The sequence below is a fragment of the Anas acuta genome, chromosome 5 (genome assembly GCF_963932015.1).
Source record: "Anas acuta chromosome 5, bAnaAcu1.1, whole genome shotgun sequence".
Classification (NCBI taxonomy): Eukaryota; Metazoa; Chordata; class Aves; order Anseriformes; family Anatidae; genus Anas; species Anas acuta.
In genome coordinates, this window is record NC_088983.1 from 18460930 (window position 1) to 18477737 (window position 16808).

Genomic DNA, 16808 nt, shown 5'->3' on the forward strand with positions numbered 1-16808 from the left:
AGTTTCTTTCTTTTTAGTTAGGGCAAAGTTCCCAGAATCAGACCAAGGTGAATATTTGCATCAACCTTCACCCTGTTGACTGATATGCTCAACTGCAATCACGGCTTCAAACCAGAATGGAAAAAAATCAGAACTGTCCAAAAGGGAAGATGTCAATAAGATCAAACTAGGATTATCCCTGTTCCACTATGGGCAGGTGTTATTCAATCCAATAGGCAGAAACTTTTCCGTCTCCTTTTAGAACAAGGGCTGCAATACTCATCTGTAGGACATTATGTATCTTTCTCCTGTAGGTTCCACAAGAGAGCGAAGGAATGAGTACAGCAAAGAATGTGGGTGTTTCTAGCCATGCACGTCATGAAAGTTGATGAGGGATTGAAGGGGTGAAGCAGAAGTATAGTGCCCTGAGACAATCAGGCTCTGTCTCGTTGATGTGTGTCTATAAAAGATCATCGTGTTTTTGTGGACACATTTGTCTCCAAAGGTGGAGCAAAGCAGGTAATGGAGAGCTGATGGGGCAAAGCATGAGACAGAAAGGGCAAAATGGAGAAAGTACAGAAAAACACAAAGTTAGGATACAAATTGGGGTTATAGCAAGCAGAATTTAAAAATGGAGCTCAGGAATAAACTTTTGATGAGCTTCAAAAGTAGAAAATGTAAGCTCTAGAGGAACATATTGGCAATATCCTACCTGTCTTTAAGACGGTGTGTCTTCAACGTAAATGCAAAAGAGAAAATACAGCAAGAAGTAACTAAGCCAAGTTAGAAAACTCTAATAAATGTAACTTCCAGGCAGAGAAACAGGCAGGAAATGGGTGTGATCAAGATTTAGAATAGGAAATGGAACAGATAAGAGCATTGAGACATTGTTTCCAGTGTGAATTGTTTAGAAATAGGAGACGCCTCTGTTACCTTGAATTTTCATGGCTTGAATTTATTATGCATTGTACTGGCCAGTTTTCTCAGGCAAATAGCTACACTTCTGGTCTGTAGTGGATAACTCTAGAAAAGGGTATCCATTTAGTTTAGCTCAAAGTTAGTTTCTTTTACTCAATATAAGATTCCTCTGAATGAGTTCTTTTGGCTTGGACTGTTCATTGTAACTATGGTTTGTGTATGGGAGGAAAAAGAACTATTTCCCTGGTCAGAGTCATCTCTAAGAGAAAACTGCTGTATGTAAGAGAAATAACTCGGAAGAATTCATCATAGTACAAAATTGCCTACATATTTCAGCTCAGATTAGTGTCCTCCTAAGTAACATAGTAGTAACATAGTTTGCATAGTAGATCTGCAAGTTAGACTTGCTCAGAGAGTAGCATGTTTGTTCGCTTTACATTACCAAAATACTTTCTAAGTTTTACAGTCGTGAATCAGCATTCACATACTCACTTTATCTTTTTCCTTCATCCCTCACCTGTTTCAAGATTGTATATACTTCTGCCTGGCTCACACAAAGTGGAGAAGCTTAAAATTCTAGATAGCATACAACAATTGATATTTTTTTTTTGTCAGGTCCACATAGATTTGTAAGACTAGGGTCCAGCCCCCTACATGATGATTCCATTTGTTAAACACTATAAATATTACTGAATTAATATGCACTTAGTGCTTGATAAGGCAGTTATTATTAATAATTTCTACTGGCGCCTTTGGGAATTTTTGTGTCTGAGCAAGAGCTGAGAGATTAGCCTTTTAGTCTGCATATTCTTGCTGTGTATATTGCAAACAGCTGAAACTTTGCAAGGACTTCTGTTTTTAGCTGCAGACATAAACGTATGTGCATAGGTCATTTAGTATGGCACATGTGGATTAAAACCTGAAAATATTTCCAAGCCGTGTAAAACAAAAACAAAAACAAAAACCACCATAGAACAAAACACAAACAAACAACAACAACAACAAAAGACCAATGGATTATTATTTTTTTTTGGAAGAGATTTGCCTTAATTGGAAAGGCTTAAAATAAATGATCATATGATTAAAAAAGCAAGGATTGCCTGCTATTTGTTGTAACCCCTATTTCTGTAATGCCCCTGTAGCCAGCGAAGCAGCTGTTCATTGCTGACATTCTCCCTGCCAGGCATTCCAACTCTCTGAGGTAATGGGCTGCAAGCATACGGGCCTTCGCTTTAATTCTTTCAGCGTATCCTTCCGCATGGATAGAGCGAGGGGAACGCCTCCAGGAAAAGAAATTAAATGCACACACACACAGGCACACAGAGACAGGCGATTTGAAAATATTCCAGAGAACGCGATTTTGTGCTCCCGCAGCACAGCATCGCATGAAAGAGGCTGTCGGAGGAGCTGGCTGGCACAGGTTTATTTTGTTGCAATATTTTCTTCCACCCCCAGCTCTTTACCCAGTGGAATGATATCCAGAGCAAGTTTTTTGAGACAGGAAGTGAGGAATGTTTTCACTATGAGTGATCTGAGAAGAAGGTGGGTTAGCCGAGATAGCAGCTGTTTTGTACGAGAGGAACACAGTAAGTCAGTCCCCAAGGAATACAGATGAGATGGCTCCGCAAGAAAAAGTCTCAGAGCGCTGTGTTTTTTCTTCAGCTACACGTATGTGAAAGGAGACTCGGTGTCTTTGGATCGCAGCAAAAGGTAATGGGAAAACAGCAGGCACAGTAAAACATACCGGGTGATCTTCTGTGCTGTGTACTGTAAGATTGAGGGGTTTCAAGTGTTTTCTTTTGGGAAAGTGAAGGCTGTAGAGCTCTGCGCTTCTGAAGGCAGGGGAAGTTTGAGATCTGCCGCACTTATTGCTGCTCTTCTAGTCCAAAAGTCATGTCAAAGATTAACTGGTAAAACAAGGGGAGGGTGGAGTATTCTGATTTATTTTTTTTTGTCTCCTCAAATATCTCTGAACTAAATATATGTATTTTGAGTGACTGAAATAATAGGAACACTATTTTACCATCATATGTTGCAGTTTTATTTCACATGCTGTCATTCATGCAGGCTGTGAGGCTGTGTGAAAATTATCGTAGAGTAAAATGCCAATTACTGAGGGGAAAATGGGAAGTGGGAGATATAGGAAAAGGGGAAAGATACCACAGTGCTCACTAATTCTGCTTCAGTCATGAGCATGTTGCTGAATTTCTAATATAACGTTTTTTAAACTACTCTGTTTGTGTTGAAATATAAATGTACAGAGTTTGGCCATTAAAGACATTTTTACTTGTTGCATGAAAATTCCAGGCTTGATAAATAAAGGCTTGTTATTTTAGAGAGAATCAACTGGGCTTGCAACTTCTGGCAGATTGTAGTTCCTGTTTGCTAAAGTAGCTTTATAACAATGCAGATGTATCCTAACTTAAAATATTACAGAATGCAAGTATGAGAGCACCTAGCATTGCTGAGCACGCTTGGCATGTTCTGAAAATTCTGATCTAAACTTTCTCCCTATGCTTGCATTGCTACCTGTGTGCCCAGAGAAATAACTGGAAGTCTCAGATTACCTAAAGTCAGTGTTTAGGTGGCTTGTGAATTTCACCTGTCAGGTCAGTGCTGCTTCCTGATATTTTTTCCGTGGTCTTAGGGTACTTTTCTAAGGTCCTGGTAGGGATATAACAGTTTCAAAGTCTTTTATGTACAGTACGTAAAATTGAGGTTAAAACACCACTGCACTTGTGATTGCAGCCTTCAAAAAGATGAGTAAGTTGATTTCTCACATCGCTGTAGTACCAAAGAAAATGTGCGTAATTGTGCACAGAATGTATTGGAAAATGGGCCCTGGGGAAGTGAGCTAAGGTCAGTCAGCCAAAAGTTTCACTGCCAGGAATAAACCCTGTGCGAGATTCTGCTGGCAGTGGGCAGGAAACTAAAAGCTTCTGTCTGTGGAGCATTCCCTGCGTGCTGCTCTCGGGGGCTGGATTTGGAGGATCAACGTGCAGAGCAAGTAATCAAGCGAGGAGACTTGCATATCCCTAATTTTTTCAGAGAAACTTGTTGCTGTCAGTTGTTACTTGTTCTTTAGCCTCACCCCAAAATAAATCAGGCGGTGTTTTTTTTATTTGTTATTATTATTATTCAATCAGTTGTAATTAACATTTTAGATGGTATCTGTTGAGGTTGGGGACTGTGTGCAGTGGTAAACTGCCTCCAGATTGTTAGAAGCATGGTCATGAAGTCTGCTTCTGGTCATCCTCTGAAGTAGAGCTGCAAAGGTGTCACGGAGGACAAATGCCATGCTGCCTCCTCTTCCAGCCGCCAGCGCCTTCCTCTTGGCCGTGGTGCTTGAAAGAAGGGAGGATGGGGTCTGGAAAGAAAGTTTCAATGCAGAGAGTCTGCGGTCATGTTGAACACCATTACATTTCTAGGTATGCACATAAATATGCAAACGTTGTGGGGCTATCTAGTTGTTTATACCTATGAGTTTAAAACCAGGTGCACTAGGAAGATTAGCGAACCTCCCACCCCAAACAACTGGACATATGCATGCTACTCTTACCTGAGGAAAGTCCTCAGAAATCAAACTACGTCTTTCAAAATGCGTTACGAACATACCAGCCTGGAAAAGAGCGTTTTGTTTTGTGTATTTTTTCCCATTACGACGGCTTTTATCTCCGAGGCGGCGCTGCCACCAGAGGCGGCCCTCACGCCACGGAGCCGTGGCAATGCGCGGCGGGGGCGCCCTCAGCCCGGCCCCGGCCCCAGCCCGGCACCGGGCGAGGCTGCCGGGGCTGAAAACCGCTGGGTGCCGGTGGCTGGGGCTGGGTGGGCCATCTTCCCGAGGGGGCCATCGCCCCGAGCCCCGGGGCTCGTCGTTGTCGGAGCTTTTTCCCCTACCCTCCTCCCCCCAAGGCGGCCGTGGCTCCCCCCGCCTGGCTGGAGCGCCTTGGCGCGGTGTGGTGGCAGCCGCCCTGACCGTACCTACTTCTGAGGAAAAAGCTGCTTTTAGCCCGTGTTTTTCTTGTGCACGTGGTGTGTAGCCCTGTAAGAGCGACGTGTTTCTTAGGCGGGGGTGCAAGCAGGCAGGAAACGTTTGGGAGAGGGGAAAGGCCAGGTCTGTGCACAGCGCGGAGCTGACAGGAGAGCAGGTGCGAGGGTGTTTGCAAGAGGTGGGGAAGCTTTCCCCTTGGAAGGAGCTCGTTGCCTGTTTGTTTGTTTAGGGAAAAACTAGAAAATAAATTGTTTTCAGAGTTGGCGTACTCTGCTGGTGAGGCAAACCGTAACCTCAGACGTGGCACAGCAGTTTAGCATAAGCAATAATGGTTCAACTAGCTGTAATTCAGGGAAAATTAGAGGAATTGGATTTTAATTGTCTGGTAGGAAATGGCTAAGGTGTGAGGTTTAATACCTCTCTTCCTGCCTTTCTTCTCTCTCTCTTTTTTTTTTTTTTTTTTTTTCCTGTAATCATTTCTGGGGGCTTGGTTTTGTGCGTAATCCAACAGATAGGGGCTGAGGTTGCATGCTCCTCAGAAAATAATGCTGGGCTGCTGTTTTTTTTCTTCAACATTACTAGTACCTTTGGCAACTTGGACTTTCTAGAGGTCTTTCATTTAAATATCAATTCCACTTAAAAATACTTCCTATTTTAAGGTATTTAATCTGCACTTAATCGACACTCATTATTTACTTGCAAGTTCAAAACAAAACAAAACTTGCCAAAGACAGCTGCTGTCTGTGGAAAAACCAGAAACTCTGGTGCTTATTTGATTATTTGAATACATAACAGCTCTGCATTTTGGAGAAGCAGACTGACTATTTAGATTTAAAAAACATATACGCGTGTTATTTTCTCTTGTTTCCATTCCACTTTCAGTCAATTTCTTTTTCTGATTCACATGTTTTTTTTTTCCTTTGCTCCTTACTAGGATTCCAGTGGATGCCCCCTCTACTTTTACTGTGGTGGAAAACTTGCTTGTCTTTAATGGATACTGCTGCTGCTGGTTGATTTTTGGAGACTTTACAGCTCCTTACTTTTTGAGAGGAGATTGCTACTTTTCCTCTTACAAGTCCGTGGTGGTGGTAGCTTTTTGTCTCTAACCATCGGTGTGGAAAAAGAAGATGCCTCTACCTTTCGGGTTAAAATTGAAACGAACTCGACGTTATACAGTATCCAGCAAGAGTTGCTTGGTGGCTCGGATCCAGCTGCTCAACAATGAATTTGTGGAGTTCACGCTATCTGTGGAAAGCACAGGCCAGGAAAGTCTCGAAGCAGTGGCTCAGAGGCTTGAATTGCGGGAGGTAAGAAAACTGTCAAGTTAATGTATACTTTTGACTCTGGTGTTAGATGACCTGTGTGGTGAATCCTTACAGTTTGGGGCAATCAGTTTGTTTACTGGAAAAGCTGTTTCTTGTACCCCTTGTTTCTTCACATGCTTGTCTTGAGAGGGACATGGATTGGTCCAGAACAGTTGCAAAACTTATGTTACAGAGCTACAGTAGGTCCCAAAGGAACGGCATGTGAGAAGTAGCAGTGAACAGTTTAGAAAGATAAACAAAGCCACAGTGGTGGCTGTTTTTCAACCTGACAATGCTGAAAATGTCATTTAAAAAAATAAAATATCAGCACCTAATTTCTGCCGAAGGAGCATGGCTAAGAATTACTGAGAGACTTGAGACAACTTTTAGATTAGGATATGAAAGAGACTGCTATTTGTGTGCGTATATTTCTGACAGATTAGTACTGTGAATAGAACCTGAAGCACAAGTGTGAAATGTGTACCAGTGACAAACAACTTGTGTTGTTTGTTCACGTACCTACCACAAACTTGTTTGCAGGCCGTGTCTTTGAGCAGGCATATAGTAACTTACTGATGTCTGTCCCCATGGAGAAACGTGGTCTGCACTATCTGTGTCTGTATGTATCTGTATAACAGCTTCCCCCCATCCAATTTCTTGCTAGGTATTTTGAAGGATGCTTTTGCAACTGAAATTTACTTTTCTCCCACACATTCGGTGATTATTCTGCAAGCATTTATTACTCTACACAGCATGTGTTACTGTAAAATTCCTCTGTAGGAAATGCTCTGTACAGTCAGTTGTTTTCAGATATTTTTTTTTCCTGTTTGGAGAATTTAATAAATAAATGAAAAAGGTGTGAATCCATTCATCTCTGTTTGTTTACTGCGTATGTTCTCAGTTCCAGTATGCTTTCTTCTAGATTGTCCAAATATTCTTTAATTGTACAATTATTGAGGAAAAGCTCTGTAGGGCAGCGTGACTTCACTTCTGTTTTCTTGTTCTCTCTAGAAAAGGGAAAATCTAACTACTCTCATAGCCTTAGCATTTACTTAGAATGCATCAGGTATCATGTATCTAGAATTCAGTAGTTGTGTTTGAATGGAGTATGTCAATTTTATCTATCAATTTTTGGATGTCTCTGGTTAAGTCAACAGAAGGTAAAGACCTTGACTATATTTGGTTTGCAAAATGCGAAGGCTTTGTCTTCCTGAACAATGACTGCCAGCTTTTACTGAACTATTTACAAAGCATTGGAGATGCATGCTTTTTTCAACAGTTCTTCATTATCTCTTTCTCTGGAGCTACTCCTAAAATCTGATTTAAAAAAAAAAAAAAAAAAAAAAAAAAGCTGGCAGTTCTCTCAATTAAGGGTCATATATCAGACTAAGGGAGTTGACACTACACTACTGAACTCTGAGCAGATTCTTTTGGTCATGCATTCTTGCATGGATTATTTTGGCAGGAAAATGTGTTGCAATAAAAGGGAATGGAAAGTAGGGATATAAATTACTTTCCATAGCTTGCATTCAAGAAATGTTGTTTTGCCTTTAGTCGGATTTGCCAAGCAGATACTAGGAGCATTTCTGACCACTTACTTAGTACGAAGTTTTCAGGAAGAAAAAATTGCTTAGGATTTGCTTCTAACTTCAAAAGCAGTATTATCGATGCTGTGAAATACAAAGTGCTTTCTATAAAATGCTCTGTATTGTTAATGCACTACGCACCTTTTAACATGTCACTTGAAAGTGGTAAACAAGAGAATATGGCTGTTCATTTAAGCACCGAGATTTAACTCAGTTAAGAAAATCAAGGCATCAGTTTCAGATTACTGTATATGGGCTCTGCAGTTCTGACATGCAGTCCCCATGCACCCTCGGAACAGTTCATTGCAGGAGGTATGCGTGGAGTCTGTACCTATTTAGACATTGAACAGTAAAATTTACCAAACTCTCTCTCTGGTGTAGTCTGTAGTCACTGACTAGGTGGTGAATTGAATGGCTTATTCCTAGTGCTGTGCTACCTTTTAAGATACTTGTTTTAACAGATCGCACTTTATTTTAAATAGTAGCCTTCAAATTATGCTGTGTTTAGCATAACACTTTCTTCTTTCTGTTTTCTAATTAATACTTCTTGATTTCCAAGTTCAGAAAGTCTAAGTATGTTGTCAATTTTGTTACTGAATAGCAAGCTTTGCAAAAAAGTGAAATGAGTGCATTAAACTAATAAGAATATCTGGTATTCCCAGAATGTGACTCATCAGCAAAGGATATGTAATCCAGCCCTCTCAAACTGAGGAACTGGGGAAAGAAGACAGAGGGTGAGGGAACATAAGTTACTGACCCTTTGTAGCCCAGCCCGTCTTTTATCCTGTGAGAGGACCACAACCAAATTTGATTGATACAAAAAGCAGTGTATTTGTTGCAGAAAACCATTCTGGAATTGCAAGTTTTGAAAAAGTGCTGAGAGCTCTGATTGTTAACCAACTTATGCAGTGTCATACATACTTTTCAAGTTCCGTTTAGGGCATGAGTATACAAATCAGGTACTTGAAAATATAAAAAAGTTTTTTAAATGTTAATATAGGTAGGCATCTATAGATACTTGACAGGAGATGTTACAACTGATTTACGTCTCTTGCTGGATCTTCTTTTAATTCTGTTTTCTAATAACACTTCTATAGCAGACTAAAGGAACAAATCCTGCTAGTGCGTGGAAGCAGAACCTGATTTAAGTGCAGATGTGTGGTAGAGAGTACAAGAATTAATTAGAGATTAGGTAGAGAGTAGTACAAGAATTAATGATATAAAAAGAAGATAGGGAATTTCTTTGTGAAGTATGTGTAGTGTCTATGCAAATTCCCGTGTTTGTTTTGGACATGAATGGCAAAGCCTAAATCAAGGTTATCCAGACTCCGAATAACTTGGAAGTTCTGAAACAGTGCTTCAGTGTTCTCTAACACTTTGCTCTGAAGTCCAAAGTATCAGCTCTTGTTTGGAGAAAACACATGAAAATACCTTTAATTCAGTGTGGTGGTTTATTAAATGTGTGTTTACTTAGGTAAACAGTGTTTTCAAAGTAAAACCAAATGCAGCCATAAACACTCTTGCGTGTGTATGTATTAGTAAGGATATTGACTAGCAAATAAAAGTTGGGCCAAGTAGCGACGGAGGGGTCACTGACATAATAACGTTTATGCCTTGTATCTAAGGCTGACAAAATTTTGGCTAATGCTTAGAGAAATAAAGCAAGAAGGGCTGATCGTTGAACTGTTAGTGGCTGCCTCTCGGAATGAAATTTTGCTTAGCGGTTGGAAAGAAAGAGAAACGATCATGGAGGAATGCAGATAAAACACAAACCTTCAGTGTGTAATATCATTAATATAAAAAACACAAATTCCTTGAAAAACAAAATTGACTCCATCTAAAACATGTTAATTTTAAGTGTGCTGAAATAATAATGTAGGGGCCAAGAAGGACAAGCAGTCAGATTGCTAAAAACAAACAAACAAACAAAAACAGCACTTGCCTTCAGTCCAATTACTTCAGTTCTTCCTTTTTCTGAGGGAAAGAAATTCATGCATTAAGTTATAACATTTACGTTCAGTCTAGCTTGCTACTCTGAGCACCACAAAATTATTTTTTTTTCCGTTAAAGCCTTAGTGGCAATTAGGAAATGTTACCCCTGACTTCTGTAGCTTTTTTAATAAAGCAGGGTCAGAATTTGAGTATACCACTTAACTGTATTTCTTCCCCGTCTGAATTCCTGTGATTAGCAGTATAGTTTTATACTAATTTTGATAGTAAAGGTTTTTGTTATTTCTGAAGCAGGCATGTTAGTTTATTGTTTAGTATTTTTAGACTACTTTGAAATTTTCCCACTTGTAAAGTAATTAGGATTTCAGAATCCAGTGCACGGGAATGCGATACTTGCTTTAACATCAATGCTGTATGAGGTGTGAGTCAAAAGCAGGTATGTGAGTCCAGCCTTCTGAGCCTTGGGCAGAGGTGGGAAAAATAACATGATTTACAAAACGAAAAAAAAAAAAAAAAAAAAGAAGTACATTTTTCTAAGTTTCTGGACTATGTTGATTGAAAGCTGACCTGTTTCTGCAAGAGATGAAAATGTGTCTTGATGGGATATAATGTCTGGTGTAGGTAGGTATTGCTCTTTAGCTTGTAGATTAGCCAATTTATTTTTGTCTAACATACTGATGAGTAAAATCTGCCTTGCCTGTCAGAGGAAATCCGTTTATTCAGGATATTTGAAGGGGGTCAAAACACATTGTACTGTGATCTTTGCAGTGTTTTTAATTTGAGTAAATTAGAATGTCAGATTACCTTGCAAAGAATTGATTTTAAAAAATCAATGATTTTTTCAAATCAAAATGATTTTTTTTTTTTCTTAATTTCTTATCCCTGCAATACTGATGTAAGCTGTAGTTGGCAGCTGCTTTGTTTAAATAGCATTTGTGATTTTATCCTGACTATTCCTGTACAGTTTGGAGCAGTTGGGAGCAAGTCGTTGCGAGGGCTGGGGCAGGCTGTGCTGGAGAAGAGGTTTGTTGTGTGAAAGAGCAAAGGCTTCAGATGGACTTTCACTCTCCCTGTGTTCTCCTAGCTACCTGCTGAATCCTCCCTATGGGCAGCTCCAGTTGAAAATCCCATCAGAACAACAAAGATAGGATAAGCTAAAGTGCCCTGAAGTGAGTAGCTTCAAGATGGGAAAAAGTTTATTGTGTGTTGGTTTTTTTTTGTTTTATTTTGTTTTTAGTGAGGCCAGTGAGCAGGTATGTAAGGGGTGCGACTTTCCGTTCGGTGGCAGGTACGTGGCAAGACTTGCATGTTTCTTTTTCCACTGCTTCCAAGAAGTCTTGGATCTTGTGCGCTGGCCAGTGCAGGCTGCTCCAAAATTTTCTCCACTAAGGATTGGGAAGATTTATGGAGGGGCTTGTCTGCTGTGATAAGAGGAAAGTTTCTGGAAATTTTTTAGGGCCTTTTGTCTCTTTCTGTAGGTCTTAATGTTGGACATAGAGTAAAGCTCGCACTTGGCATCTGGCCATGGTGCATAGTACAAGATTATTGACCCAGCTCTTCTGAAAGCGGTTCATTTAAACTGCGATACTCTGATGGCAGGAGCTGTTTTGTATCCAAGCATACGATAAAGTGAGACACGGTGGAGTCTGTGGGCTAACTGGGATTTTTAACTCTGGCTGCAGTGCTTATGTTCAACAATGAGACGGTGTTTTCAGCATTCTCTTCAGGAAAGTCCTAGGGCTTGTTTTATTTGTTTGTACCAAAGTAAAGAAGGAAAAAGAAACTACAAAAGGTATTTTTTTTTCTTAATCTGAGGATCTATAGAGAATAATTGTGTAAAAGATGGCAGTAGTAGTGTTGTCTCAAAATCCCAGAGAATATAACTTTTCCTGATGTGTTGTGCTGCTGCAAGCCGGAGGCACAATCAAATCTGGGGATGATAACAGCTGCTGTTAAGTTCAAGTGAGATTATTCCATACTTGATATCTCACATACCCATTTGTCATTCAGATTTCTTTTCTAGATATTGTAAGTTGTGACCAAAATAGACACTGAGATTCTTTATTAAAACTTTGTCAAGGTGCTGAACAGAATAACTGATAGGTATAAATGGTGTTTAGATTAGAGCCAAACGGAGCGGAATTACGTTAGGGATGAGACCGGTCCATTTTAAGGAAAATAAAATGAAATACAGCAGCTAATTATAGCTACCTAATACCAGGCTGTCGGTACAGGGAAGAAGGGCTCTGCCACTGATTCCATTTCAAATTATAAAATGGTTGAGCAGTAACAAAGCGTGCTCAATACTGATGTGGAAACGTGAGCATGCAAAGATCTAAAGCTCTTTTTTGTAAGTGTTGCTGAAGGGTAACACACAATTTTAAAGAAATATGTTGTTTATGTGCAAGACATGTTCAGTACGTTGTTCCTTCCTCAGCACCGGTTCTGTACTGACAGAATCCCATAAAGGCTCGGGTCAGGAGGGCTGCTTGTCCCACCCTCTGCTCACAGAGGGGCTGGCTTGGACTGGGTGGCTCAGGGTGAGTTTGAGTGCTCTGAGTATGGAGATTGGATGCCTCTTTGGGCTACCTCTTGCAGTGCTTGGCTATCTTATTGTGAAATTTCTTCCCTGATCTGATGGGGATGTCCCACACTACACCTTATGCTCACTGCAATGCCCTTCGCTGGAAGCCCTTCCCCAGAAGAGCCTGGCTCTGCCTCCCCTCTACCCTGTGATCTGGCCATTGGAGATAACAGTAAGATTTTACCCTAGTCTCTTCTGGAGACTCATTAGCCCTATTCCTCAGGCTTCAGAAAGACCGAACGGTCTCCTGCAGTGGTGCAGTTGTGTGGCAGCATGGCTGATAGAGCTGCTCATAGCCCATGGGGGCACCTCTCCCCCACCCACAGCCCTTCCCCACTGTGCCAGCATGTCGGGCTTCTCTTAGTTCTGCATTCTTGGTAACTCCTGAAATATTATACAAAAAGGCTTAACGTTGTTGTCTGTAGTGGCAGAAGGCAGCTAGATAGAAAGCAACGGCAGAAATGTCCCTTTTATTTATATTTGACTTTCTTCAAAGGGGTTGGGTGATGAATAAGTCGCTAAAATAAATGAACCTCAAAATAGTGTTAATCTTAACAGCTTAACATATTTTAGGAATTGTGTCATTACATTCTTTGCTAGAATTGGGTGTTGTCCTGTGCTACTACTAATAAAATGTTTTAGCAATGAATAAAAATGGATTCTATTTTAATCAGTGCAAGTATTCCAGCGTGCCTGAGTTCCTCTGAAAACTCACAGGATCAAGTTCTGCCCTTGAAGTCAAATGAAAGGTTTGCATACAAGTCATAGGACGGGTTTTGGGCCACGATATTTACCTTGGCTTTTATTTTATTTATTTTTGATAATCCAAACTGGAGGAGTTTTTAAGGGAAAACACCATGACAGAAAAATCTTGTTTAAAGATACGCTGGATTCCAGGGTGTGATTTAAAATGCGGAAACATTTTCCTTAGTCCAGTGCCAGTAACAACTCAGTTCTGCATGTAGGTAAGGTCAGTATTTTACAGAAATGGACCAGCACAAGTGATCGTCATGGCTTTAAAATAAGTTGTACATTCAGTTTAGACTTGAGGTTGTAGAAGCAGGAGTATCTTAATTCGGAGAGTATGAAACAGCCGTGCTGTTAGCAGCCTTTGTGCTCATTCTCTCTTTTCCTTTCTGTTACAACTCGGTGTTTCTTTGAGGCTTAAATACACCAGGGCTGCAGCTGAACCTTACTCCCAGGGTTGCTTGGAAATGTGTAGCTGGTTTCCAGAAGTGTTTACCTGCTAGCTTTTACAGAGGTCTTTCAGCTTTGACGGCGTGTTTCTGTAGGTCCTGGTACTGTTAGCTTTCAGTGTCTGCTCGGCTTCTGCTCTCACCCAGAGGCTGCACTTGAGGTTTTGGGTCTGGCACTCGGTTACCTGCTGACTGGGTCCATGCAGTGGGCTTGCTTTTTTTCAGCTCTTCGTAGCAAGGGAGGTCAAGCAGCTCATGGTGGATGGTTCAGCTTTAGCTGGTTTTACTGGTGGTCCTCTTGTTCGCTGACCCTCTTGCTTTGCATTTAAATTATACCCTTAGCACTCAGGGGTCACACAGCATCAGAATTGCAGCCTCGTTTTGGCTCCTGTGTGTGTCTGCAGTGTGAGAAGTCTTGTAAAGAAAGAGAAATACACCTTTTTTACAAGCATTCCATTCTGGAGCAGAGTTTCTGTGGCACTACTGTTACAATTTTAACATCTTAAGGGATCTTAAGGAATCTGCTTTACCAGAGAACTGTTTCTGACATGGGACTGGAATCTGCTGCTCTGTGGAGGCTTTTAAACTTTCCTGACCATGAAGCTGTTTTCCCATCTATCAAACTACCTTTGCTCCACACATCTTTCACTGGACTGAAAAACTGCTTTTCTTCTATGAACAGTTCTAACTTAATTCAGTGCTTGTATTGCGGCCTGCGTTTTTATCAAGTGGGACCAGAGCTGTCTTACAACTTGCAGAAGGAATCTCAGCTAAGGTTACACAGGAGCCTCCATTCTATTTTTTTTTTTTTAATCTTTTCATATTGATTCTGCAATTAGACTGTAATGATCATTTTAATTTATTTTTTTTAAGCATAGAGAAAACAAAAATCACTTAAATAGTCTGGTCCAATGCCCTTTCAAAGCAGATTGTGTTGTCTAATCAAATGTAGATTGTGGTGCTCAGGAAGTTGCCTGCTCACATCCTAGGGAAGGACATCCCTCAGCTGCTCCTGGCAGCCTGTTCCAGCACATGCTGCAATTTGTGTCCATGTCTTTGTGTGGGCAAGAGTTGTCTGTTCGAGCAAGGTAGATTGCTGCTTTAGTTGCTCATTTTCTTGCTCAGTGGGATGAACCATACCCATATGTGTGCTTTAATGACCTTGTCTTTGACTGACCGCTTGTCCTGTGCCCTTTTCTCCTTCAGCATCTGGTTCGTCAGACAAGCCATGCTCTGCTCTCCCTGGTCCTGTGTGTTTATTCTGCTTGTCTTCCTCACTTCCCTCGATTTCCCTGTTCCACAAGAATGCTTACTGCTAACATCTGTGAGCTGCCCCATCTGGGGCAGGGACTGCTTGCAAATGAAAGACCAGTTTTGGTAGTATGTTAGGGATGGGCCTGTGCATACATGGATTGTTTATCTGGAAGTAACACCTGGTTTTGATATTAAATGTCTCGCCAGTTCTCTTACGTTTTCAGTGACCTACAGCCTTAGTGTTTTAAAGTTTTTATTTCTAGATAGCAGTGTATTTTATCTAATATGGCAAATATTAACTTTGTTTCATCACTGAAATGCCTCCCTTTCAGATTACGTATTTCAGTCTGTGGTATTACAACAAGCAGAACCAGCGCAGATGGGTAGATTTGGACAAGCCTCTGAAAAAGCAGCTGGACAAATATGCCTTGGAGCCCACTGTGTATTTTGGAGTAGTGTTCTATGTGCCTACTGTCTCTCAGCTTCAGCAGGAGATTACCAGGTAAACTTCTTACACGTGCCTGTAAACTTGTTTGTAGCATTCTAAAATGTATAGTTCACGTACAAATTGTCTGCTTCCCCTCCCCAGTCTTTCTACATACAGAAATTATTACTTTAGGTAGAATTTATGTTCCAATTGTATATTTATTTCCCTTTTGAATATTTAAAACATGTTATAAACTAAGCAAAGAATGAACTTTTCAGTGATCTAAGGAATCTATTCAAACCTGTTCTTGATAATAGGAATACTGGCATGGTCAGATTTTTAACTGTTTTAGTCCCTTCATATCAGTCTCTCTCTTACTTTGTTTTGAAGAGCAACACATTGCCTTGGGGGAAGTCCATCCCATGAAAAGGACGTGCAGATCTTATGCTTTTCCTTATTTTGCTCTCAGTACTTTCCGGTACTTACCAACTGTATTGGCAGACATCTGGCTAAGCCTGAATTTATGATTTTTGACTTTCACTGGGCAACAAAGATGTATATTAGCTTTGCTGTCATGTATCCATTTGTACTATGAATCTGAAGAACATCACACAAATGGTGCTAACTGCAGAGGAAGTGTCAAGCTGAGCATGTGTACTAGCCAAATAGTCCTATGGGCCTACACATGGATTTCTAGTGTCTTAAAGTCCGCAGTTGTTCTGATTTCATTATTATTTTTAACAGACAAGTGAGTATTAAACCAGTAACTAGATTACATACATTGCCTGAAAAACTTTTATTATTTTTTTCTGGCATTTATTCAAAGAATGTGGTTATTATGCTGGAGCTTTAACAGCAATCTTGCAGTGTTTTTGTAAGAAATTGTGTGGCAGCCTTGCACTCATCCTAGAGGATGGCACTTGCTTCAATTTAAAATTGTGAGAGTCTGGATTAGTTTCAGAGAAATCTGTGTTGGGGGATTTTTTCCAGGCCTTTTCAATACAAATGAAATTGAGCATCTTTAAGCAAATGGTACATTCAGTGTGTACCAGGAAGAGGAAGCATCACAAACAAAAGAGATAGTATTTGCCCTCTTGTCAGGTAGCGTCAAGATCCTTTGTCTGTATGTCTGCTTTCGGTAGCTGTTCTATGGAAAGAGCCTATGCTCTATATTTTGCCTGATGAAGATATCTTTTCCCAAGTGCCTCAATGTGCTGTGACTTTTTTTTTTAAGGCCCGGGTTTGGTTCCACCTATTTTTGTGTGTTTATAAGGATATTATCTGGTGTCATGTGGCATTGTGCTTTTTTGAAGTAGGAGCCAGGAAAAGTCTAAACAATATTTATAAAATGTCACAGAATTTAACAGTTTAGTGAAGAGATCTGTCTTTTTTATGAGTAGCATGTGCTTCTGTGTTCTCAGTGTTAAAGCCTTACTTCACAACAGGTAACATACAATATGAGGAAGTTAAGAAACTTTTGAAACTAGACCTACAGAAGACAAATGTCCTTCTTGGCCAAATCTGCGTGGCTATACTGGCATTTGTGAGTCTTGAGGTGCTTGGGGGTAACGTATATTAGCTAAGATAGGGCGCACCATGGTTAGCTGAAAGGGACAGAA

The 16808-nt window shown here is 40.5% G+C and overlaps 1 protein-coding gene and 1 long non-coding RNA gene across 5 annotated transcripts in view; one reads left to right on the forward strand and one right to left on the reverse strand.

Annotated features, from left to right (window-relative positions):
* The first annotated feature begins 2149 nt into the window (after window positions 1–2149).
* Window positions 2150–16808, forward strand: part of PTPN21 (protein tyrosine phosphatase non-receptor type 21) — a 42152-nt gene continuing 27493 nt past the window's right edge. For 3 of the 4 annotated variants that reach the window (XR_011096914.1, XM_068682996.1, XM_068682998.1), the window contains exons 1-3: window positions 2150–2607; window positions 5823–6195; window positions 15095–15264. Coding sequence is in view for 3 of the 4 variants with exons in the window: in XM_068682996.1 (XP_068539097.1) it covers window positions 6016–6195; window positions 15095–15264 (350 nt within the window). In the remaining variant the exon portion in view is untranslated. Of the gene's footprint in view, window positions 2608–4911; window positions 5046–5822; window positions 6196–15094; window positions 15265–16808 lie in introns of those variants that run through there. The other variant, XM_068682997.1, reaches the window with a different exon arrangement.
* Window positions 4000–5018, reverse strand: LOC137857004 (uncharacterized). Its single transcript, XR_011096915.1, has 2 exons — window positions 4879–5018; window positions 4000–4264 (listed from the first exon to the last, which is right to left on the reverse strand). It is a non-coding gene; the product is annotated as an uncharacterized lncRNA (long non-coding RNA).